Source organism: Oryza glaberrima, chromosome 9, assembly GCF_000147395.1.
Source record: "Oryza glaberrima chromosome 9, OglaRS2, whole genome shotgun sequence".
Lineage (NCBI taxonomy): Eukaryota > Viridiplantae > Streptophyta > Magnoliopsida > Poales > Poaceae > Oryza > Oryza glaberrima.
The window spans coordinates 18,909,294-18,935,511 of record NC_068334.1 but is presented as its reverse complement, the minus strand read 5'-3'; the positions used below and the strand labels follow the sequence as shown (position 1 = coordinate 18,935,511).

The window sequence follows — 26,218 nt, the reverse complement described above, 5'->3', positions numbered from 1 at the left end:
GCTCGCAGTGATTTAGGGCAAATAAAATACTACAGCTAATGCTACCTTACTGTAAGCTTCTCTAAAAAAACAACCAAGATTGGACCTGTACGGCTGCCTGGCACGAATAGTGCTGTACTCACTGTGCGCAGCTGCAGCCGCAGCTGTTGGCCTGCCCAACAGGCTTGTTGGCCCATTAGGTAAAGCTTTAAAACCTGTACATCTGAGCTCTACTGAAGTTTGACAATGCCAAAACATCATAGAATAGCAGGTTGAAAGTAGCAATAAACTAAACCAACCCTTTCAAAACAGTTTATTTTTGTGAAGTGAATGTATCTTAATTGGTTAGGTTACCTACGAAGAAATCTTCTCACCCGAGTTTAAATTCTAGATTTAACACAGATGCTCGTATTTAGGCTAAATTATTCAATTTGTGGTAGATAATGTAACTGTGATGCCCGTGGTGACTTTATTAATATTAAGATGGCAAAATTTGCTATGAGACACGCAAAAATCGTGTAATTGGCTGAGGGACACCGCAAAAATTTGACACTGCCCATGGACACTATAAAAGTTGTGTAATTAGCCATAGGACACCGAACGCATTATTTTATCATTCTTTGGATGAAAGTGGTGAGATTTTTTTCGAAATGCCCGGATTGCCCCTCGAGTGTCGATGGCTTCGCCGTTTGTTTGCCTGCCCATCTTCCTTTTCGTCGTTGTCTTGAAGGTGTGTGCATCGCCATGCTATCCTTGTGCTGGCCCCACGTCTGGCACTCGGCTCCCCTGGCGCTCGTCGACGCCCACCTTTCACCGGAGGGGCGCGGTGGTGGCAGCGGTGTCGTTGCCATCGTGTCCTGCGTCCTCGCCGTGCACCTGGGCCCCTTCTGCTTGCACGCACCTCTCCACCACCTCCATGGAGACGCACCGAGGCGAGATCGCGCGCTGGCTCGAGGTCCTCACCGCCAAGGGTGTCCAGGAGCTAGTCTTTGGCTCGACCTCCGCCTCCCCGCCGCGCTCTTTGGCTGCTCCTCGCTCACCCGTCTCCACGTCGGCGTCTGGTGTCTCCCGGACACCCGCGACATTCTGCGCGGCGCCGCCTTCCCCCACCTCCATGAGATGGTGCTCTCCTGCATTGTCATGGAGTACAGGGATCTCGCCTTCCTGCTCGACAGGAGCAATGCCCTGGAGGTGCTCACCATCATCACGTGCCAAACAAATATGGTAGAACTAGTTTGCGTCCGCCTCGCCAGCTGCATCCTTCGCATATTTCAGGTTTGCCTGACCATCGTCAACTAAATCGACGTGGTGGATGCGCCGCGCCTGGAGCGGCTCATGCTCTGGATGACGAGCAAGCACTAGAGGAAGAGAGGCAGCGGGCGGGTGCACGTGGGGAGGCGGCCGAGGAGCGGCATGGGCGGAGCTGGGTGGATGATGGTGAGCATGATGCCCCTGTTGCGGAATCTGACGGGGTGAGCGCGGGTGCGGGCGAGGGCGTCTAGAGGAGGGAAGGTGCGGGCGGGGCGAGGAGGGAGGAGATGAGGTGGTCTAGGCATGGGCGCGGCGGCGGGCGGAGGCGATGACGGCGGCTGGAGGCGACAATGGCGGCTGGAGACGATGGCGACGTCGAGGGCGGGGACAGCGGTCGGCAAGAGGCACGGCTTCGCGGCAACCACTGGAGTGGGCATCGCTGATTGTGGATGCAACAGCGTCGGTTAGCGTTGGGCGCTAGCAAGAGGAGGACGACGGCACTGTGTGCGGGCCCACATGTCGGTTGCATTGAGAAGAAAGGAAGGAGTAGATGGGGGCATTCCCGTCATTTTGAAATTTCGAAATTTCAGCCTGGAAATTATAAAATAATGCCTCTAGTTTCCTACAACCAATTACACAATTTTTGTAGTGTCCATCGGTAGTGTAACGTTTTTACGGTGTCTCTCAGCTAATTACATGATTTTTGAATGTCCTATAGCAAATTTTGCCTACGAAGATATGCCGGTCCAGTCTTTCGAAAGTATTATAGAGATAGAGTATGCATGTGTACCTTAGTATGGGTGAGTGAGTGAGTGCGGATGTTTAAAAAAAGTTTAGGGACTGTTCACTTTGATACCATTTTCAATCTTACCAAATTTTAGTAAAGTTACCAAAAAGTGGCTACATTTAGTTTGCTGCCAAATTTTGGTAACCATATAAGAAATCCTGCCAAAATTTGGTAAGGTTGAAAATGGCATCAAAGTGAACAGGCCATTATTTATTGCCTTTTGTGACTAGTGAGAGCAAGTTTAATAGTGTAGCCAACTACTAACTCCAAATCACCTATAGTCAACATAATAGCCAATTCATATAATAGTTATATATAAACATATAGTACACTATTAATACATGAACACATATCATACAAACATTGTGTTTTAGAGTCCGTGCTATAACTGGCTATAAATTTATAGCCCGCTGCTTTTCTCTCTACTCTTTTATCTTCTCGACATGTGTTTATCTTCTCTTATAGTCTGCTACAGTACCTGCTTGCCAGTGATGCTGTTCCTGGCCCTCTCTTTCCACAGAACGGCCTATAAGGATCAAAAAGCCCTATGCCAGTTTCTCTTGTTTCAATCTGGGCCTCTTCCCTTGTCTTTTACTCTTCCTCAAGCCCGGCCTGCTAAATGCCGTGTTGCTCCCGCCACGTAACCGGAACGCATCGCTCGAACCCTCCTAGGCCGCCGTGCCCCACACGTCATATACTCAGCCCGATCCCGCCCGGCTCGTCTCACCCCACCTCATCGCCTCAGAATTCAGAAACGAAAGCCAAAAAAAAAAAAAAAAATCCCCATCTGCTTTAGGGTTTCCGTCGATCTCTCTCCCTCGCGCGCGCCGCCGATGTCGTCGGAGCCGCCGCCGCCGCAGCCGCAGCCGCAGGAGGCGGCGGGCCGGGAGGCGTCGTCCTCCCTCTCCCCCGCGAAGGAATCCGCCGCCGGTGGAGGCGGGGGCGGGGGGTCGGGGGCACCGGAGACGAACACGCTGTGGGTGGGCAACCTGCCCGCGCAGGCGGCGGAGGACGACGTGATGGCGGCCTTCTCCCCGCACGGCGCGCTCGACTGCGTCATGGCCCGCGCGGGCCCGCGGAGCTACGCGTTCGTGCTGTTCCGCTCCGTCCCGGAGGCCCGCGCCGCCCTCGACGCGCTCCAGGGCTCCAAGGTCAAGGGCAGCGTCGTCCGGCTCGAGTTCGCCCGGCCGGTGAGATGCCTTCTCTTCTTACACCTTGCCTGGATCTACTGTCTCCTTAGATTTCCCCCCATGAGGTGAGGCTGGTGCCTCGGTGATGTGATTTTTGTGGCGGTAACTAGGGTTTCGATGAGTGTGTTTTGTAGCAGCCTCGCATAGGAGGAAACGATTTTGTGTTTTTATCTGGTGCCCTCACGGATTGTGGTGAGGCTGGTGCCTCGGTGATGTGATTTTTGCCGCGGTAACTAGGGTTTTGATGTGTGTGCTTTCTATCCTCGCATAAGAGGAAACGATTTTATGGCGCTGCTGATTAGCTAGATTTAGGTGGTGTCGAACTTGGGCTTATGATACACAGATTTGTTTTGTGGTTGCAAAGTTAAATAAATGCTGTTTACTGATCCTTAGTTGTTTTTGTGGGAAACGATTTTGTGGCATACATGCTGCTGCCATGCTGTGCAATTAGAGATATATGCACGAAACTGGCTGCAATCTTACTTTGATGTTATCTTTACCCTAGCTTTATGTGATTCAGCATCTACTCCGTGTTATATGGAAGAGATCATTGTCTACTGAATTGGGACGGTTGCTTGTTTCATGACTAGTGACATGCTTATACGGGAAATTGTTTCAGATGTCTTGAGTTCCCTATGTTTTAACATGCTATAATCTACAGTGTCTTGACTGTATTCTGTGTTTTGATTTTAGTAAACACAGGCATTACTTTTGCTCTCTTGACAGTTTTTATTCCTAGTTCTATTTAGACGAGGATTTTGCGTTTCCCATTTCTTTGCTGAAATACGGGCCATGCCTTCTGATAAACCATGTTCCTTGATTTATCTTTTCAGGCTAGAGCTGTTAAGAACTTATGGGTTGGTGGCATTAGCTCCTCAATTTCAAAGGAGGAGCTGGAGGAGGAGTTTAAGAAATTTGGAAAGGTTGATGGTATTGCATTCTCTCGTGATCAGACTTCCGCGTACATTGATTTTGACAAGCTGGAAGATGCAATTTCGGCACATAGAGCCTTGAATGGAAGAGTTTTAGGTGGACAAGAACTGTGTGTTGATTTCCAAAGGTCCAGGGGCAGAGCGGTGTGTATCCATTAATTATATGTATTGATATACTGTTTGCATTTTCTTGGTAACAAGCTTATGAATGTTCTTGTTGCATGTAATATTTCTGATTTTTTTTTAGGAATGGTTGGAGACAGGCAGCTTCAATGGTAGAACTGGACCTGCAAAGGTATTTTCTGTTTGCATTTCCTTTCTTGTATTACTGGTTGTTTTTCTGTTATATCTGCTGATGTTGCTAACTATCGTTTCATATTCTGTTGGCATGTCAGGGTTATGGAGTACGAAATCGAGAATCCAATCCCACCAATGTTCTTTGGGTAGGTTTCCCTAATACAGCTAAAATCAATGAGGAGGCACTTCGGCAAGCGATGGCTGTACATGGTGCTGTTACAAATACAAAAGTTTTCCCAACAAGGCAATATGCTTTTGTGGAGTTTGCAACAGTTGGGGAAGCTTCTAATGCTAAGAAAAATCTAGATGGTCGTCTTTTCAATGATCAGAGAATTCAAATTCTTTTCTCGAACAGTGAGCTTGCGCCAAATAAATTAGATAATCCAACAGCAGTTTCTGGATTTCCAAAATCAGAGATGTATTATGATGATGGTCAGTATGGCGCTTCTGATTATTTTGATCCTCGACGGGGAAGATCAAGATACTTTGAGTACGGTGGTGTCCCTGTTTCTGGTGGTATTCTTCCATCACCGGAATCTGGAAATCCTCTCTTAACTGGACGATCTGCTCAGAGTACATTCGATCCAAGAGAAGCCAAGAGGTTGCGGTTGGATGCTGCAGCTGACCCTTATGATACAAGGGCAGGTAGTGAGGGTCTTTATTCTGCTGGGTACTCTCAGCGCGAGAGTGCACGTTCTGAGAGGAGCTCAAGTCCTGCTATTCGAATCCATGGCACAGTGCACCGAACATCATACCTTGAGCACTTCTGGCGTGGTAGCATTGCCAAAGGTGGATCTCCTGTATGTCGTGCTCGCTGTTTGCCTATAAGGAAGGGTGTTGAGATACCTTTGTATGTATACACTCACCATCTTAATCTTGTTCTCTACAGTTGATTTCTATAGCCTCTGGATCTTACACATATTCCACTGTTTTGCAGACCGGATGTTGTTAATTGTTCCGCTAGAACTGGACTAGATATGCTGGCAAAGCATTATAGAGACGCTTCAGGGTTTGATATCGTCTTCTTCTTGCCAGATAGTGAAGATGACTTTGTTTCTTACACTGAATTTTTGCGCTACTTAGGCTCAAAAAGTCGGGCAGGGGTTGTAAAGGTTGATGGGGGGACTACTTTATTTTTGGTCCCACCTTCCGATTTTTTACGAAATGTTTTGCAAGTTGATGGTCCAGAACGTCTTTACGGTGTAGTATTACACATTCCGCAAATGTCTGCTGCTGCTCCTGCTTCTGCTCCCACTCCTGCTGTACAAAGGCCACAACTAACTGCACCAGAATCACAACCTTACTACGATGAAAGGGAAATTCCTTTGCAGAGAAGGTATAGTATGATTACGCCTAGCAACAATCACCATCGAGATGCTGATCACCATGGATCTTTACGTGAGGATTCGTTGCATCAATTGGGGCAAATTCTTGCACGACCTCGGGTGGATGAAGGACAAGTACTTCAGCCAAACCTTGCCGGTATCCCTACAAACGCAGGACTACAGGTACAGCCTTCACTCCAGCCTGATATGATAGCCACTTTAGCTAAACTTTTGCCAAGTGGGCAGTCATCAGCTCTGGTCACTGGCCAGCTTCCCCTGAGCTCAACAGACCGACCTGCATTAACCCAAATGAATGATGCATCTACTCTTGCAAAAGTATGGAGACCTGAAAATCAAGCAATGGCTTCTACTTCATCCTTAGAGCAGATCGGTAATTTCCAGCATTCAGGACAACAGTTCAGCAAACAAGCTGGAGCAGTTCATCTGCCAAACTATGGGAACTTGGCGCGTGCACAGGAGCACCCAACACAACATAGTGCTTACAATCCTGAAATGACTCTAAACTTGCCACCACCACCACCACCTCCTACGCTGCCACCCAGTTGTGCTATATTATCATCGCAAGTTGGACACAGTTTGCCTACGCAGATGAGTCAGCAACAGTATCAACCAGAGCAGTATTATATGACTCAAAGCAATTATGGTCAATTGGCCACAGTTAGCAGTTCTAATCTTCAGGTCAGCAATTCTAACATCCCATTTCATCCTTATTCTCGTAAACCTTGCCAACAAATAATCAGATAGGGTTTTTGGCAGTGTTTTAGCATGCTTTGACTTTGCCTAATGATAGGGTAAACTATGGTTTCTCTTTACAGGCGCACCATCAACAAATTGTTGCGACTCCTGCTGCACAAGCTCCTGTTGCTGCGCAATTCCCTCCTGCTATGCAGGCTCCTGCTGCCGCACAAGCTCCTGTTGCTGCACAAGCTTCTGCTGACGAGGCAGAACGGAACAGGAAGTATCAGGCGACTCTTCAGTTGGCTCAGCGCCTGTTGGGTCAGCTACAACAGAAGCCTGGAAATCAACCTTAAGGCTATCCTGGAAATCAACCTTCAGGCTAAGTTACTTATTCAGGTACGTTTTATGTGCTGCTCTGCAATTGTTCTTTCCGTGCCATTTACAACTTCTCTGCTATGAAATTAGGTATCAAGTGAAATATCCAAACAGATTCAGGCATTCAGCTAATCGTAGGTGTAGTATGCACTTCTTAAAAGTTAAAACCAGAAACTCTGCTAACAAGTTTTGTAGGCTTTATTTCTGCTAGGGCATAGTCCAATTTAGGCGAACAAGGGAGATATGATAGTTTGCATCATACTTGTTCCCTTGTATTTTGTTCAAGCATATCTTAACAAAGTTGAGGTTTTTTTCCTTGGAATTTAAACAAATATATATATGACAAACTATTAAGATGACTTTTAAACTTGGAATTTAAACTATTAAGGTTAGCTTATGCATATCACGGATTATAATTGTGGGTGGTTACAGTTTTAGATCTTTTTAGTGAGACACGTTTACCATTTTCTGTGCATTTGCTATTGATAGTATTTAATTTATAGTTGTGTGATATGTTATCTGCATATTCTTGTGTTATTCTAGTATATACAATGCTTAGGTTGTTCTACGAGTGTGCATACCATACACAAGCATTCAAGTTATTTGATTTGATAAATGTATGAACTTCTTTCATGTAATAAGCTTTGTGGTAATCTAAAGTAGCGAACCTTATCTGAAATGAACCCAAAATCACATTTTGCCAACATATGCAGTTTGCAGTTTTGCGATTCTCATGCAACTATGAGAATATGCATTTCTCATGCTGCGATGAGAAACTAAGTTCTCGTTTTGCGAACATCTACAGCAGAGACCTGTTTAGCTCATAATTGCCGTGTAGTACCGTCCATCCGAACCGAACTAACCTAAAGTATTCAATGAAATCATTCAGTACGTGCTAACTCTCAGATATTCTAGCGTATGGATTTAACACAGGACCTAATTAATTTGTTACTTCAAGGTGAGTTAAGGGCGTTATCGTATTACATATTACAATGTCAGTAGATGCGCACTTGCCACTAACAGAAAGAGGTAAATACGTATGACTTGGGCCGTTGCTCACTTGGCCACGTTGCCCGTGTGCAACTGCGTCAGACTATCGAGTTCTATACCAATTGAACCTCCTAGTTTATCATCTTCAAGTAGTAATTCACATCGAACAGCTGAGCTTGCCTCATGGTCAAGTGTAACTGCGAAACCGTTCTTTTTCGGCAACTCGTTCTTTTTTCGGCGACTGTTCCTGGCCTATTTTGTAGCTGTGTAGCAACTGCCGAGCACAATACGGCATTCGTGCAAAGAAAATTAAATCAATTTGCAAACCGTGACGAAGATACACTACGTTAAAAATTCCTGAAATGCGTCTCAAATTAGGCTTTTAAATGCGCCTACGTAATGTCAATATTGACGCTCGATACATGCAGTAGGAAAGGTTTGCTGACAGAAATCTGGAACTGCGTGCTTGATTATACTTTCTCCGTTTCATAATATACTCCCTCCTGACAGAAATCTGGAACTGCGAGCTTGATTACACTTTCTCCGTTTCATAGTATACTCTGTTCGTCCAAAATTATAAGGTTTTACATGGTTTTCAACGATGTATTTTGAAAACTAATTTGTTCTATGTTATGTTCCTAATAAATATGAAAGTAACATCACATGAAAGTACTTTAAAATATGAATATAGTGATATAATGTGCATAATAATTGGGCATATATATGTGGTTTACATGTGGTTAGTATGATTATTACTTGAAAATTACGGGGTATGATTTTCCTAAAAAAAGGTGTCCCATAATCTGAGATGGAACGAGTAGCAATCTACCTCCTCCATCCATAAAAGATATTTTTTAGTACTATATAAAGTAGTGAAAGAATTATTTTTTTCTTGAGTCCTAATTAAGCCACAAATTGTCCATCGTTAGATGCCGGCAGCAAACTTTATAAATTATTCGATTCGTACTTCAGTACTTCTAATTAAAAAGGTGAAGCTGGGAGCAGCATTCAAAAGGCACTAGCAGGCTTCCAGTAGAAGCTGCAAGCACGGAACGTTGGGCGAAGGGAAAAATAAATCAACGGCATATGGGCCTTGTTTAGTTCACAAAGGGCATGTTTAGTTGGTGAAATAATTTTTTTTTTGTCACATGGAACGTTTGACCGGATGTCAGAAGGGGTTTTCGGATATGAATGAAAAAAAAATAATTTCATAACTCGCCTGGAAACTGCGAGACGAATCTTTTGAGCCTAATTAATCCGTCATTAGCACATGTGGGTTACTGTAGCACGTATAGCTAATCTGTACTATTAGTTTTTCTTTTTATCTATATTTAATGCTCTATATATGTGTCCAAAGATTCGATGCTATGTTTTTGGGAAAAGTTTTTGGAACTAAACAGGCCTAAATTTTTTTTCTCAAAAACGTCACATTGAATTTTTGGACATATGTATAGAGCATTAAATATAGATAAAAAAACTAATTACACAGTTTGCGTGGAAATCGTGAGACAAATCTTTTGAGCCTAATTAGTCCACGATTAGCTATAAGTGATGTAGTAACCTACATGTGCTAATGACGGATTAATTATGTTTAATAAATTCGTCTCATGGTTTCTAGGTGAGTTATGAAATTAGTTTTTTAATTCATGTCCGAAAACCCCTTCTGACACCTGGTCAAATGTCCGATGCGACACCTAAAAATTTTCTTTTTTGAACTAAACATACCCATACTTAAAAGAAAAACGTACAAAATCAAATCGAGCAAATTTACTCCCTCCGTCCCATTTTAAGTGTAATCATAATTTTCTGCGTCTAACTTTGATCGTCCGTCTTTTTTTATTTTTTTATAATTAGTATTTTTATTATTATTAGATGATAATACATGAATAGTACTTTATACTAGGTGTCTAAATTCGTTGTATTAGGATGTGTCCTATCCAGTATAAGGTTGCTATATTTTAGGATAGAGGGGTACTACTTTCATCTACAGTAATAAAGCAGTAAGCGTTCGTTAGTCTCACCTTGTTGATATCAGGCTATTCATGTCAAAGTTCATCTCAAAAGTATTTATCATATGTCAACTTAATTCGTTTCGTGCCTAACACAAAGCATATGTGTGTTTGTAGGTGCAAAAAAAAAAAAAATTCCCCAACTTGACGGCTTGGTCCGCTCTCTCCTAAGCGCCCAACGTTGTAAGCGATGACCCATGTTGGTGTGAAGTTGTCGATGCTACCTACCTGACAAGGACGAATATAAGCCTAATTATCGCAATTAATACTCGAGGCTTACGAAGAAATTCTCCCTCTTTCTTTCTTTTTTGCCGTTTGAGTTAAATGCACTTGGGCTAGGTGTTTCTGCTTGAACGACATCGTAAGTTTGTAAACCGTTTGTTTTGTTAGTTTTTCCTACTCATTCGTTGGTCCAGTGTGATGTCATCTGCTTTTAGTTGTGATTTACATGTTTTGATGAAAAAAAGGTTAAAGAAAATTAAGAGATTATCTCATGTGTTGTGATCGAATAGCTGGTTTCGACAAAAAGAGGAAAGTTTTTAAGGGTGGAAGCATATAGTTGGTAGTACTCCCTCTGTTCCATAATATAAGAGACGGAGGGAGTAATTGGTAAACTCGCATGTGGGGAGCGCTAGCGTATATGTATACGCATATAAGGGAAAATGCTTCTCCTCGAACGTCCGAACCATATATACGCATATCAGGGAAAATGTTCTCCTCAAACACCTGAACCAGTGAGAAAAATCAGACGAGCAGCTTTTGACACACCTACACCTATCCAAGCCAATATCTGTATCTTCAACCATATAACATACATCTTTAACGATATTGAAAACAAATTTTCTCTTAAATTACTTATCTAATCTATAATCCGATTAGATCGTTATATTCGTTGTAATTAAATCTTTACAACAAGATATCGCATGATTATATTCTGATAAAAAATAATAATATGTTTTAATCTATTAACACTTTTTGATATGTACATGTTTCAGTATGTGTCTTCAGCGTGTTTCACAAAGTTCACAAAACTAATAGTTACTACTCTCTCTCTTCTCTCTCTCCACCTCATGCATGCATGCATGCATTTTAGCTAGTTTCAGAAAGATTTTTCTCTTAGACTAATTATCCAATCTACGATCCGATCACTGTTATATTCTTTGTAATTAAATCTTTACAATAAGATATCGTATGATTATATTTTGATGAAAGAAAAACATATGTTTCAATTCATTAACACTGCTTGTTTCATATGTGGTAGCGATACGTTTCAACGTGTATCTTCATCATGTTTCGTAAACTTTTTAAATGTTTCATTTATTGATTTTTTTTTGTTTCACTCTATATAACTTGATGTTTCACTCGTTAGTCAATTGGACATTTGATCGACCGATTTTTTTTTTGTGCATGCTACATATGCAGGTGGTGTGATGACGCACAAACAGTCAGGCGTCCGATATTTGGTGGATTATCAGACGTCCGACGCGGAGTCGTCTCCGCATATCGGTCTACTCCAGCTAGAGTTGACTGGAATCATCGACCAATCAAAACTGTCAACATTTTTTCAAGGAATGAATGAACGGATGGGATATGTTGCAACTAGCAACTTGCGATCAAGTCTAACACATGTTTTTTTTATATAGAAAAGACTTACTCCCTTCGTCCCAGAAAATTCAATCTTGAGTTTTAATCTGGATATAATATATGTCCAGATTTAAATCGCAGGATTGTTTTTTTTGGATGGGGGAATACTCTCCGTAAAAAAAAAACCTAAAATAACGAATTTGGATAAAAGAGTTTTGGCTTTTTTTTTATAACGGAGGGAGTAGGTGTCCCTGGAGCCAATGGTATTTGGAGTTGGAATAGAGGGTAAACTAGGATTATTGGCGCGATATATCAGTGTTGTGCACATTTTAAACTAAATTGGAGGATCGAAACATTTTTTAGTGTGCAAAGTTCATTTTATATTGAATTTCAAGAGCTAGGGATGTATGAATGATATCTTCACTCGATTCAAATAAATATTAGAATATTACATAATATCAGAAAATATAAAAACTAAATCGCAAAACATGCAAAAGTGGCCACCACCACTATTGACTATTGTCATTGTTAGTGGTATAAATAAGTACCGGTAGCAATGCATCATGTCGATTGATCTATGAATGAATGATGGATGCCTTTACCTTGGGCTGATACTTATTGGTGTCCTCTACCGTAGCATGCCGTATCACTTGCATGATCTCGTTCCATACCAAAGAGACGTATCATGCAAAATAACATGTGTAAGCTTGTGACTATTATTTTGCGTGAAATTTTAAAATACATTATGCAAATAACACGTGTAAGCATGTGACTATTGTTTCGCACGAAATTTTCGCTATGATATTGATTAGCTGTTACACATGGGGAAAATTCATGTTATTTCGATTATGATCAGCTGATGACTATTACATATTATGAAACCAGAGGTTGATGTTTCGTTTTTGTACGTTCATTTTGGTTTTACTATATTAAAAGACAGTGGTGGTAAGTTTTGCCTTATTGCCCTACGTGTTTCTTAGTTTGGCTTTTATCCTTTCCAAATTTTAGATTAAAACAATTTTGGAAACAAAAATTTTAATGGAAACAGAAATTTTAATGGAAATGAATGTTAATTAAATTTGGTGAATTTTTAATGGGTAAATTTATAAATACCCTCCCCACTAACCCACAAATGTAAATGTCCTCAAACTCAAGGATGTGATGATTATCACGTATGGTTGTTTTTGAAACTATTACAAAACAAATTAAATTCATTTTATAATCAAGGAAAAATCATACTACCGGACCTGTACGACACTTTTATATTATTTATCGAGTTATTAAATCTGATTATTTACTTTATAATTTGAAAATTACATTTTATTTCTTATTTGATTTATGCAATATAAATCAAAGAAAGTCTAATGCATGGCGCCATGGAATTTCAAAATTACGTTTGGCCATATATTTTATTATTTTTTATGTAAATACGAAAATAATAAATCACGCTTAAAATATTTTAGCAATAAAAATATATCACAACAAAAATAAAATATTATAAACATATTATTTTAGTAAAAAGACAAATGTTTAAATGTACATTAAAAACCAACAGCGTTCGTACCTTGAAAATACAACAGCGTTTGTAGTGGTATATGCAAATACAATTGCCACCAAGGCCGAGTTTAGTTCTAAACTTTTTCTTAAAACTTCCAACTTTTTCATCACATCAAAAATTTCCTACACACATAAACTTCCAACTTTTCCATCACATCATCCCAATTTCAACCAAACTTCTAATTTTGACGTGAACTAAAAACACACCCAAAAAGGAGAGAAAAATATGACTGTGTTGCAAAGCTGACAATTTGGTGGTAACTATTTTTCTAAAACAACAACAATTTAATTTCTCATCTGCCATCGTTCACACGAAAATAATGAACCAACGTATTCCTCTCTATCTTTTTTTCCTCTTAAAAATGTTTTTTTAGTATAAATCCCTTCCTTTACTGTCCCGGCTTCTCCGCTTGGGCTTCTCCGCTTGTTGCATTTTACTGTCCCCATGCAAACAATGCCAAAGGGATAAACAGAGCCAAAATTGGTGAAAATTCACTCGAATCCAAAGGTAAACAACCCATTTTTCTCCTGTTCCCAGTCCCATCCATTCCATTCCATTCCTTCTCCATGTGCTCGGATTCGTGTTCTTGCAACTCGATCCCTAGATCTTCCTCTTTGCAGTCCGATCGTCTCAAGTTAGGATGCGAGTTTTTTTAAACAGATTTCTTATATGATTCCTTCTGTATTACCAAAAGTGAACGATCTTAAAAACTGACTCAAATATTCGTGCAAAGTGAGAGCAGAATTTCTATTCATATAGGGTTCAATACAACACTCCTATATGTTCTGAAGTAAAATGTAAACTGGTTATTCATTCGAGTATCAAGGTGATGAGTGCAGAAAAAAATAAGACTGCTATCTAAGTGGTGACTGAAGATGATGAGTGTAGCAAAAAGTGAAAAGTGAAAACCGCTATCTAAGTGGTGACTGAATGGGATACCGATCGGTTCTACCTAATCAAATTAGGTTCTGAATTTCATGAAATATAGTTTGAAATTCTGGACGGACGAGCGGTCTATAGGAGTTTTAAATTTTGGGTGATAAAACTCAAAAGAAATTTCAATCAATTTAGAAAGCATGACGAAGATCCTTTATATATATATATTTACATAGTATGGCTAAAAAATTACTGGGTTTAATTTTCCTTAAAAAAATGTGCCCTATAATTGGGATGGAGGGAGTAGCAATTTACCTCCTCCATACATAAAACTATAAATGTGATATATTTTAGTATTAGCTAAAGTAGCGAAACAATTAATCTTTATTAAATCCTCATTAAGCCACAAATTGTCCATCATTAAATGCAGGCATCAAACTTTATAAATCGTTTGTTTTATTTGTGCTAAAGTTCTTCTAATTGTAAAGTAGTGAAAGAATTAATCTTTATTGAATTCTAGTTAAGCCACAAATTGTCCATCGTTAGATGTCGGCATCAAACTTTATAAACTCTTTGATTCGTGCTAAAGTACTTCTAATTAAAAAGGTGAAGCTGGGAGCAATATTTAAAAGGTAGCAGTATTTAAAAGGTACTAGCAGGCTTCTAATTAAAAAGGTGAAGCTGGGAGCAGTATTTAAAACGTACTAGCAGGCTTCCAAGAGAAGCTGCAAGCACCGAACGTTGGGTGAGGAAAAAAAATCAACGGCATCTACTACCTCAGTTCAAACCTCTGTCCCAAAATACTGTTGCTTTAAATTTTTATTTGTAACTTTTGATTATTCATCTTATTTAAAAAAAATTATGGAATTATTATTTATTTTGTTTGTGAGTTGCTTTATTATCAGAAGTACTGTAATTATAACTTATCTTTTATATTTGTACTAATTTTTCAAATAAGATGAATGGTCAAACGTTACAAGAAAAAAGTCAAAGCGACTACTAATTTGGAACGGAGGTAGTAATAATTTAAAGCTGCCTCCTTTGCTAGCTTTCGATTAGTCCACGTGGCACCTCTTACTTTGAAGAAAAATCATAAATTTATACTAGAGAAAAAAAACAATAACAATCATATGTGAGGAAAAATCTAGAGAAAAATATCACATATGGATTCCAGAGTCTTCCAAAACTATCTTCTCTTTTCAATCACACGGACTTCTACTCTTTTGCCTTCTATAAATATACCACGCCTACTCGGTACTACTCATATAACTCAAAATTTAGAGAAAAAAAAATCACATATGGATTTAAGAGACTTCCAAAACTATCTCTCTTTTCAATCACACGAACTTCTATTCCTTTGCCTTTTATAAATATACCACACGGTACTACTTCTATAACTCTAGAATTATATAGTAAACTCAAAATTATTAAGCAAAAAAATAAATCTAAAACAATGAATTTACATTAATTTTCCTTCTTTAGATATACTACACATACTCGATATTACTGCTATAACTCTAAAATATACACTAAACCCAAAATTATTATAGAAAAAAAATCAAAACATTTAAAAACATTAAAAAATAATAGTTTTTTTATGAAATATTTAGTTATGACACAAGATGCATCCGGAATGACATCGTGCACATATTTTACAACGCAGACCATTATCAACCTATGTACCAGAAAATAAAATATTAAAAAAATCATTCTAAACAAAATTAGATTTATTTTTTGAGTAAAAAATACGGATATATGATAATATATAATATATTAAAAAAATAAAACTGCAAGTCTAAATGGAAAAAACGTTTAAAATTTTATACGGTTTGGGTTACATGTAAAGTTTGTAACACAGCTAAAAATAATAAAAAAACTAAATAAAATATCTAATATAATTAAAAGAAAAACGTATAAAAGCAAATCGAGCAAATGTAGCTCTTTACTATGTGTCGTCTTACGCCAATAGCTTTCTGCTAATAACGGTGGAGCACATGAGTATACCACTCAGATTGTTTTCAGTCTATCCTAGCGTTGTTTTACCATTTGCCACCTAATGCACATGTTCGTACTGCAAAGTTGTATTCTCTAGTACCAATTTTGCTTAATTTGACAACAGTCGTTGGTGGTCATGTCATACTAGTAACTCAATTTTCTTTTTTCTTAAGCACTACTCTAATTAAGTAGCACGCGTTCTTGAGTCTCGCGTTGTTTACATTCGGCTATTTATATCAAAATTCATCTTAGAAGTAAGGGTGTGTTTAGTTATTTGGGTATTAAACATAGACTAATAACAAAATAAATTATAGATTCCGCCTATAAACTGCGAGACAAATTTATTAAGCCTAATTAATTCGTCGTTAGCAAATGTTTACTGTAACATCATATTGTCAAATCATGGCGTAATTAGGCTCAAAATATTCATCTCGCAATTTACATACAAACTGTGCAATTGGTTTTTTTTTCCACATTTAATATCCTATGCATGTGTCCAAATATTTGATGTGATGTTTTTGGCCAAAATTTTTTGGGATCTAAACAAGACCTAATATTTATAATATGTCAACTTAATTCATCTCGTGCCTAACGCAAAGCGTATATATGTTTGTAGGTACACAAAAAAATTCTCTAACTTGGCGGGTTGGTCTGCTCTCTCCTAAGCGCCCAACGTTGTAAGCAACGACCCATGTTGGTGGTGAATTTGTCAATGCTACTTAACCAGATAAGGACGAAGATAAGCATAGTTATCTTCATTAATACTCGAGGCTTATGAAGAAATTCTCTCATTTTTTTTCTTTTTTACTGTTTTAGTTCAATTGCACTTAGGTTGGGTGTTTCTGCTTCAACGACATTTTAAATTTGTAAACCATTTGTTTTGTTAGTTTGGCTTACTCGCTGGTTCGGTGTGATGTCATCTGCTTTTAGTTATGATTTACCTGTTTTGATGAAAAAAAAGTTAAAGAAAATTAATAGATTATATGTGTTGTGATCAAATAGATGGTTTCGACAAACAGGGGAAGGTTTTTAGGGGTGGAGAAATATAGTTGATTGTACTTGGTAAACTCGCATGTGGGGAGGGCTAGCGAATATGTATACGCATTTCGGTATACTTCAGCTAGGTTTGACTGGAATCATCGACCAATCGAAACTGTCAAGTTTTTTTTTTCAATAAATGAATGAATGGATGGGACATGTTGCAACTAGCAACTTGCGATCAGGTCTAATGCATGTTTTCTTATATATAAAAAACAATATAGAATAACGAATATGGATAAAAGAGTTTTGGATAAAAAAAACGAAGGGAATAGGTGTCCCTAGAGCCAATGGTCTTTGGAGTTGGAATAGTGGGTAAACAAGGATTATTGGCACGAGAAAATTAGTGTTATGCACATTTTAAACTAATTTTAGAGGATCGAAACACTTTATTTTAGTATGCAAAGTTAGTTTTATATTAAATTTCAAGAGTATAGGTAGTTCACATTACAGTATCGTAGCTATAGGAATTTGCTATTGTAGCACAATCAGTATCGCTTATCGTTGTTTTTGGTACTATTAGAGCAAGTTTAATAGTATAGCCAACCACGGGCTACAAATCATCTATAACTAATCTAATAGCACATTCATACAATAGTTAATTATAAAAATATAGTACACCATAATACCCGGTCCCACCTCTCATAAACACGTAACGTGTTAGAGTCCGTGTTGCAACTGGCTACAAATTTGTAGTCCGTTTTCTTCTCTATATTCTCTTTTCTTCTCGATATGTGGTTATAGCTGGCTTATAGCTTGCTATTGTACCTGCTCTTACAAAACTAATTAAATTCGTTTCATAATCAAGGAAAAATGGTTTATATAGCGCGTTGAGACTAACACGGCAAATCATACTACCGGACCTGTACGAGGCTTTCATATTATTTATCGGGTTATTAAAACTGATTATTTACTCTATAATTTAAAAAATACATTTCCTAAAAAAACTTTCTCTTCTAATGTATTATTTAGACTGTATGTTTAAAGCCGTTTTTTTAGTTTATTTCTTAAAACAATTGATTTATTCAATCTAAATCAAAGAAAGCCTAATGTACGGCGCCATAGAATTTCAATTGCGTTTGACCATATATTTTATTATGATTATGTAAATATGAAAATAATAAATCACGCTTAAAATATTTTAACAATAAAATATATCACAACAAAAGAAAAATAATATTAACATATTTTTTTATAAAAAGACAAATGTCTAAATATACATTAAAAATCAACGACGTTCGTACCTTGAAAATATAACAGTATTTGTAGTGGTATATATGCAAATACAATTGCCACCAAAAAGGAGAGAAAAATGACTGTGTTGCAAAGCTGATAATTTGGTTGCGACCATTTTTCTAAAACAACAATTTAATTTCTCATTCATCGTACACCATAGCAATGCCACGTGTTAGAATATGTTCACACTGAAATAATGAACCAACGTATTCCTTTCTTTTTTTTCCTCTTAAAAAATATTTTTTTAATAAATCCCTTCCTTACCTGTCCCGGTTTCTCCGCATGTTACATTTTACTGTCCCCATGCAGACAATGCTAAAGGGATAAACAGAGCTAAAATTGGTGAAAATTCACTTAAATCCAAAGGTAAATAACTCATTTTTCTCCTGTTCCCAATCCCATCCATTCCATTCCATTCCTTCACGAACCAACGTATTCCTCTCTATCTTTTTTTTTCCTCTTAAAAAAAATATTTTTTAGTATAAATCCCTTCCTTACCTGTCCCGGCTTCTCCGCTTGTTGTATTTTACTGTCCCACGCAGACATGCCAAAGGATAAACAGAGCCAAAATTGATGAAAATTCACTTGAATCCAAAGGTAAAGAACCCATTTTTCTCCTGTTCCCAATCCCATCCATTCCATTCCATTCCTTCTCCCTGTGCTCGGATTCCTGTTCTTGCAGCTCGATCCCTAGATCTTCCTCTTTGCCCGAGAATTTTCCGCCCAATTCCCCACTCCGATTCCTCTTCTTTCGCCCAAATTTTGGCTCAACATTTCGCAGCGCAATCTCGAGCTGAATCTTGGGGGGTAAAGCTTTGCTTCTTGGAATCTTGGTGCGGTTTTTGGGGGAGATTTGCGAGCGTTTGGAGCCGAGAAGATGAACAGGGAGAAATCCCCGATCCCGGGAGACGGCGGCGACGGGTTGCCGCCGCAGGCCACCCGCCGGGCGGGCCCTCCGGCGGCGGCGGCGGCGGAGTACGACATCAGCCGCATGCCGGATTTCCCGACGAGGAACCCCGGCCACAGGCGCGCCCACTCCGAGATCCTGAGCCTCCCCGAGGACCTCGACCTGTGCGCGGCCGGCGGCGGCGACGGGCCGTCGCTGTCGGACGAGAACGACGAGGAGCTCTTCTCCATGTTCCTCGACGTGGAGAAGCTGAACAGCACGTGCGGGGCGTCGTCGGAGGCGGAGGGGGAGTCGTCGTCCGCCGGCGCCGCGGCGGCGGCGGCGGCGGCGGCCGCCGCCGCCGCCCATGGAGCGAGGCCGAAGCACCAGCACAGCCTGTCCATGGATGAGTCGATGTCGATCAAGGCTGAGGAGCTCGTCGGGGCGTCGCCCGGGACGGAGGGGATGTCGTCGGCGGAGGCCAAGAAGGCCGTGTCCGCGGCCAAGCTCGCCGAGCTTGCTCTCGTCGATCCCAAGAGGGCGAAAAGGTGTCATCTTTTTTTACATTAGCTTTCTGTTTGTTCTTGTGAAAATTTGTTATTTTACAGTAGGCGATTTTTTCTTGTTAGTTTTGTTGTATTAGTCTAGATTTGTTTTTGAAATGTATTCGTAGTTTGTTTAATTACATGTCTCATAGCAAATGTTGCATTGCCTGTGCGAATTTCTTGTGGGGGGTGATTATTACCTTAGGGAAGAAACTCTGTAAGTATGTGTCAGTGCAAAAAAATAATTTCTCAAGAGTCGTTTTAGAGACTAAATTGTGTGAAAAGAAAGATAGATCTTGGCAAGTGGGGAAGAGTTTAAAAGGAACCTGATTCCCTATTACTGCCACCATCTGTCGCCTTGAAAATCAAGTGATTTCGTGTCATGCATTGACGCACATGATATCATGCCTATGCTGATTCTGATTCGTGATATGGAACATCTGGTAGGATTTGGGCTAACAGACAATCTGCGGCAAGATCAAAGGAAAGGAAAATGCGATATATTGCTGAACTTGAGCGCAAGGTGCAAACCCTGCAAACAGAAGCAACAACACTGTCAGCCCAGTTGGCACTGCTACAGGTATACACTGTTGCTCTGATTTCCCCCTTTATAGTCTTTTGCAGGATCATATTGGATGGTTTGAAGAAATTAGACCTGTCTAAGTAGCATGGGTGTTAAAACTACACTTTGGTCTCTTTCAGACCATTATTATTTTGTTGCGAAGACCATTTAAGTTTTAGAAAAGGATTAAACAATCCTTATGTTTATTATTATAAGAAATATATTTGATGGCCCTTTGCTGCATGGTGGCCTGGTGGCTTCCTGCAGGTCACTCTGTCATGGGGATGTTTTGTAATATTAAAATAGTTATTTTTTTCTAGGAAAACCATTTGAAGAACAATATTGGCACAAGTACATCGCAAGTGACATTGTTATATTGACACATGATGATATAATATTAGTTTAAGCATCATGTTGTATTCTACAAGATGCACTATCTCATCTCCTTGTGCCTGCGGTGCAAAGCTAATAATGAAGTTCCACTGTACTTTATGTCATTTGTGTCCTTGGTGGGTGGGATATGGGGGAGAGTGACACAATCATTTTCTTCTAGTTGGTATCCTAGTCACTGGGCCCAGACAGGATCGATGTTTTGAAAAAAAAAAGGGTCTATTATGGGTTATGGCCCGGTCCATCTTGAACCAGTGGAAGCCCGGTTGGTCTGGGTGGGTTTATTGCAGGATAAGGAGGCTTAACCCTCACGTCTGTACAGGTAATAGAAAAAAAATGTTTTAAGCCAGATTTGGAACCTGAGGGATTAAGAATGAAGTAACCTGCGCTATCCAGCTAAATGCAATGGCTGGTGGTGTCCACTGGTGAAAACTGAAATAAACTAATTATGGTTTGAGGGATTACTATTTAATAATTGGCCATTACTAGTTTAGAATACACGATATTATCAAAACAAAGCTCATAAATTGTATTGCATTCTCATCAATCCAACTTCAGTTACATATTTCAACAGCAGTCATAGCAGCAATCTTTAGTCCCTAGCTAGTTGGGGTAAGCTAGGGATGAAAACTTAGTCGAACACTCGAGCCACATGAACCAAAAGATTTTTTTTGAAAGAAAAATAAATTGTGCTGTTTCGTTAGAAAAGACTGTTCTACAAGACTGTGTGTGGCGGTCTGTTAATATCTGATCATGTCATTCTAAATGAATTACTAATGATGCAAATACGTGTGCACATTATGCGCATATGAAAGCTGGAGCTAGCAATTGAATGAAGTTTATATTGTGCTAGTCAGACCTGTATCATGGTCATTGATGCATTCATTCCATCAAAGCATGAAACCATTGTCTAACAAGGAACAAATGCACTCACCTTCTATCCATAATTAATATTTCTGGAATAGGCATGGAAATTAATTCAATAAACTGGCGTTACATATCTGCAGAGTATGACCTTAACAGAACAGTTTTACAAACTCTGCATTTATCTAGAGCTTTGTTCCCTATCCATGGATACAGATAATGCATCCACATACTTAACTTTTTGGATGCTCAATTTTTGTTTAAACCATGAATTTGGATGGCCTAATGATTTTTGCACGTTATTTTGTCATGACAGAGAGATACCAGTGGGCTAACTACTGAGAATAGTGAACTGAAGCTACGTCTGCAGACCATGGAGCAGCAAGTCCACTTGCAAGATGGTAATATTCATATATTTGATCCCTAGTTCTGCCAAATTTTAGCCTTTACGGTTTTCTGTGATTAGGCCTACTGCCTTAATATTAATATTTGTAAGATCTTTGTTTATGCATATATTGGAAGTTGCCTTAGTAAAATCTGTCACCTATAATCTAAGCACCTGTATAAGAGGAAGTTTATAATTTCTCAATGATAACAAAATATTTTTAGTTCATATAGTGGTTTTTTTCCTCCTTTTGGCCTCTTCTTTGTATTTATGTTATTTAGTGCTCAATACAATACAACATTGTCCTCCTCAAAACTAAAAACAACCTTGTCATCACCTTTCATGATAATGGCGTGCAAGAGAATTTATAGGGGAGTTGCTGTTTTGTTACTTACATTTGGTTAATCCTGATGTTTTGCTGTTTTGTTACTTACATTTGGTTATTCCTGATGTAGCTTTGAATGACACCCTGAAGTCTGAGGTTCAGCGGCTTAAGGTTGCAACCGGTCAAATGGCGAATGGTGGAGGGATGATGATGAACTTCGGTGGCATGCCACACCAATTCGGAGGCAACCAGCAGATGTTCCAGAACAACCAGGCCATGCAATCTATGCTGGCAGCACACCAGCTGCAACAGCTCCAGCTTCATCCTCAGGCTCAGCAGCAGCAGGTGCTGCACCCTCAGCATCAGCAGCAGCAGCCATTGCACCCTCTACAAGCGCAGCAGCTCCAGCAGGCGGCACGAGACCTCAAGATGAAATCGCCGATGGGCGGCCAGAGCCAGTGGGGAGATGGCAAGTCAGGAAGCAGCGGCAACTGATGCGTCATTTACAAATTTACAAAAAAATTCCCCAAAGTTTTGGTGTAAGGTGGTGGTTTAACAACCATGGAGATGGTCTGTTTCATTGAGATGATGATGATGTGCAAGAGTAGTTATCATCATCATCATCGGTAGGTTCAGGTTGGCTTCAGCTTCAGTCATACAGTTGGGTGGATGTTCAGTTGAAGAGTTTATCTGTAGCTGGTTCAGTAAGGAAATGGTCGAATCATCAAGAATTCCAGGTTAAAATCTTTCGTTTCTTTGGTAAGGTAGCACATCACCAAGATGTACTGTTGTAGTGTTGTCTACAGTTCCATAGATTCAAGTAGCCAGTATACGCTGTTGTTTAGTTTTTCTCCGGTTTTTTAGAGGTAGAGGCGTTTCTAGTGTTAATCGAGAGGTATACTGTATACCTTCTGATTAACATGTAAATCACTCAACACCTCTACCTCCATAAGGACCGGAGAAAAAAACTCAATTGTTTAATTAAGATGCCATTCATGACTAGATGTTCTCTGTCAGATGATCATATTGCACTCTGCTCCCTCTGCCTCATTAAAAATAAATAAACCTAGCACACATGATGTGAGCGTCATCTATCTAAATTCATAATACTAATATATGTTATATCCCGTATTTGATTTGTTTTTATGAGACGTAGAGAGTAGTTAGGAACTCGTGATTCAAACTCCTGACATATTTGATTCTAAAATAATGTTGGGTTAAATGAATCGGTTGATTACAACCGAAAAACTGTATATGACATATTATAGTACAACGGGGACAAAAAAAACAAATTTAGAACTGGATATGACACATTATAGTACAACGAATCTGAATAAGATATATCCAGATTCGTAGTGTTTGGATGTGTCATATTTAGTACTCAGGCTGATTTTGGATTGATTTTTTATTGGACTGAGGGAGTATAAGAGAAGCCGGATAATTCACTGATACTCCGATGGATCATCAATCATCCGTGGCACCAGAACACCAAGATTGCGTCTTTGCAATTACAACGTGAGAAGGGGTTAAACACTTGGTAATTATAACACGCTCAGCTCAGCTCAGCTCATGGACAAAGGAGAGCAGCCGACCAAACGCCTAAAAAAAAAAGCTCACCGGTTGGTGTTTCCTGGGTGCAACCATGGCCACCAAACATGGCCTTCTTTACCGTTTTATGGTTGAACCACTTGTCCTGTCACGCCACTATAAACTCGTTACACTGCTACTAGCTAGTCTACTACCTCGGTGGTGCACCGTGCACGCCGCCACCTCTCGCCATGCCGGCGCCGGCGAGCTCCCGGTACGTGCCGCTCGCGGCGGCGCCGGAGCAGCGGCACGACGGCGAGGCGGAGGAGGAGTGCTGCTACGCGGCGACGACGACGAGGTACGTGCCGCTGCGGCGGCGGCGGGGGGAGCAGGATCAGGCCGAGTACGCGGCGAGGCGGGCGCTGTTCCTGCAGAGCTACCGGTTCACGACGGCGGCGGTGTCCGCCGGCGAGCGGGACGACGGCGGCGTCGGCGGCGGCGGGCTGCGCGGGCGCGTGGCTCGGCGGGTGCGGGAGGCGGTGGCGAGGGCGGTGTCGCGCGCGCGCCGCGCGGCGCGGTGGTGGGTCGGCGGCGGCGTCGGGGTGGCGAGGGCGTGGCCTCGCGTCGGGTGGTGGTGGCGGCCGCCGTCGCCGCGCGCGCGCCTCGGGTGCTTCGGCGGCGGCGGCGGCCACGGCCGCAGTAAGCTGCACTACCTGCACCACTTCGCGTGACCGACCGATCGATCCATCGGACGGCGGAGGACGCGCCACGTATGACGGATGTACGTGTAAGGAGAGAGCCATGTAATGTATTGGTGTACCCGTGTACGTATATACTAGCACATATGTGAACGTGAGTACTTGACAGCTTTGAGTGTGCCATTGCATTATTAGAACAGGAACTGTTGCGTCCAAAAAAAATAACAGGAACTGTTTGAATTGGGTACATTTGCTAGCTGCGAGCCATACAAGTTGGCTTAATTTGGATCAGATTGTTACGCACAATACATATTATTGCTGCGAGTTATCTATTTTATTATAGAGGAGATGCACTGTGCTTATTATAGAGGAGATGCACTGTGCCGTGTAAGGGACATGTAGTTTTAACTTCAAAGTTCCGTGTTTAATGCTCAACATGTTAACATTCTCTCCTTAAAAATGTTTGGAGGGACTTTCTCTCCCTTGAAATCTCGTAATTTCATTATAGAGATGAATCAGATCACTAAAATGAACTTAACGGATAATTTAAAGCAATTGATCTAAGAATACTTTTATAAATGTAGCAGAGCAAATGATCTGTTTTCAACAATTCGTTGTATCTGAAAATTTTGGTTGTCTAGTAGATTATATTTGGTAACCAGAAAGTTAGCTTATCTTTGCATCGATCATTGACTCGTAGTTGGCAGCAACATGCAACGCTTGCAACAATGCAATGCTTACAACTAGAACTACCATGCGACCTCTAGCTCGCTCGATAGTGGGTGGCAGATCACTTAGATCAGGCCGGCCATGAGCAGCAGCGTGGCGTCGCCGTCCACCTCGCCGCCGACGACGCCGCCGTCGCCGCTGCCGGTCAGCGTCGGCCCGGGGAACCGGAGGTACGCGTTCACGCCGTCGCCGTCGCCGTCGCCGTCGCCGCCGTGCCCGTCCTCGCCGGCGGCGCCGAAGCTGACGCCGCCGCCGCACTCCTCCTCCGCGTTCTCCGTCCACGCGCGGCGGCTCGCGCGACCGGCGAGGCCGAGGCGGTTTGATCTCGGAGCATGCTGGTAATTAATTAGCAGAGTATTATAGAGCACTAATCACTCGTTAACTCTCGTCAGGTGAGAGTGATTTAAGTGTTTGTGAGTATGAAATTTGCAGCTTGGAGTGGATTCTGATGCTGCTGTGCTGCTGCTGTTCGTCGAAGATGCGACACTGACGGAGGATCGAGATGGGTCTAATATATTTTAAGTGAAATCTTTCTGCGCGTTCGTGAAAAAAAAAAGAGATGGAACAATCGTATATGGCGTGTGAAGTTTATTGCTCTGATTGACGAATTATCAGTGAATTAATTGTTCAGTGATGATTTGAGTCGGTGAAACAGTAGTGTAGAATAAGCTGGAGATATATATCAGGGGGAACCGGTTCCTCTGACGTAGACAATTCTACGTCAGAGGGACGTCCAACGTTGCATCGTCGTTCCTTCCGCATCCAACGATCGATAGCGTTCGCTTCAGTCCATCCTCAGCGCGGCTTGCTCGCTCTGTGCGGCCCACAGTTGCAAACTACTCTAAGGGGAAAAACAGCGTTGCGGCGGATCGGAGACCGGAGGAAGCTGCCTCTCGTCAACCATGGCTGTCGGCCGCTCGTCGCCTCTTCCCACACGGCCGTAGGTGGAGCAGGTCTATGAGGAAACACAGTCCGCCACCGCCCTCTTCCCCGTCCCTCACCCCCGCATCCTCCGTCCTCCCCCCGCGGATCTCTGCTGCTCCTTGCATGGTCTCAAGGAGGTTGAGTTTTTTCGTCGACGATGTCATCTTCCACGTCTCTTGGTTTGAGCCAACGGCCACGGGCGTGTTCATATGCTAACCATGGTCTGATTTTGTGCTTCATCCCTAGAAGCTAAGCATGTCAA

General features: G+C 41.1%; 2 protein-coding genes across 4 annotated transcripts; both read left to right on the top strand.

Moving 5' to 3' along the window:
• Nucleotides 1-2,750: 2,750 nt before the first annotated feature.
• Nucleotides 2,751-11,827, top strand: LOC127784863 (flowering time control protein FPA). 3 transcript variants are annotated; one of them, XM_052312269.1, is made up of 7 exons: nucleotides 2,751-3,207; nucleotides 4,041-4,283; nucleotides 4,387-4,434; nucleotides 4,535-5,286; nucleotides 5,374-6,460; nucleotides 6,598-6,856; nucleotides 11,257-11,827. In XM_052312269.1, the coding sequence occupies exons 1-6, from the start codon at nucleotides 2,851-2,853 to the stop codon at nucleotides 6,811-6,813; spliced, it is 2,703 nt and encodes a 900-aa protein (XP_052168229.1). In that variant the 5' UTR covers nucleotides 2,751-2,850; the 3' UTR covers nucleotides 6,814-6,856; nucleotides 11,257-11,827. The 3 variants fall into 3 exon arrangements, with proteins under 3 accessions (XP_052168229.1, XP_052168230.1, XP_052168228.1); XM_052312270.1 differs by lacking the exon at nucleotides 11,257-11,827 and adding an exon at nucleotides 9,952-10,323; XM_052312268.1 differs by lacking the exon at nucleotides 11,257-11,827 and having other exon boundaries at nucleotides 6,598-6,860.
• A 6,800-nt stretch (nucleotides 11,828-18,627) lies between these two features.
• Nucleotides 18,628-23,194, top strand: LOC127784869 (transcription factor RF2a). Its single transcript, XM_052312276.1, has 4 exons — nucleotides 18,628-19,555; nucleotides 20,000-20,132; nucleotides 21,685-21,769; nucleotides 22,209-23,194. The coding sequence occupies exons 1-4, from the start codon at nucleotides 18,999-19,001 to the stop codon at nucleotides 22,571-22,573; spliced, it is 1,140 nt and encodes a 379-aa protein (XP_052168236.1). The 5' UTR covers nucleotides 18,628-18,998; the 3' UTR covers nucleotides 22,574-23,194.
• The last annotated feature ends 3,024 nt before the right edge of the window (nucleotides 23,195-26,218 follow it).

Coding starts and splice junctions, on each gene's coding strand:
- LOC127784863 (XM_052312269.1), top strand. CDS start 2,851: ATGTCGTCGGAGCCGCCGCCGCCGCAGCCGCAGCCGCAGGAGGCGGCG. Junction 4,435..4,534: donor GTAGAACTGGACCTGCAAAG/GTATTTTCTGTT, acceptor TTGGCATGTCAG/GGTTATGGAGTACGAAATCG. Junction 6,461..6,597: donor TTAGCAGTTCTAATCTTCAG/GTCAGCAATTCT, acceptor TTCTCTTTACAG/GCGCACCATCAACAAATTGT.
- LOC127784869 (XM_052312276.1), top strand. CDS start 18,999: ATGAACAGGGAGAAATCCCCGATCCCGGGAGACGGCGGCGACGGGTTG. Junction 19,556..19,999: donor GATCCCAAGAGGGCGAAAAG/GTGTCATCTTTT, acceptor AACATCTGGTAG/GATTTGGGCTAACAGACAAT. Junction 21,770..22,208: donor GCAAGTCCACTTGCAAGATG/GTAATATTCATA, acceptor TTCCTGATGTAG/CTTTGAATGACACCCTGAAG.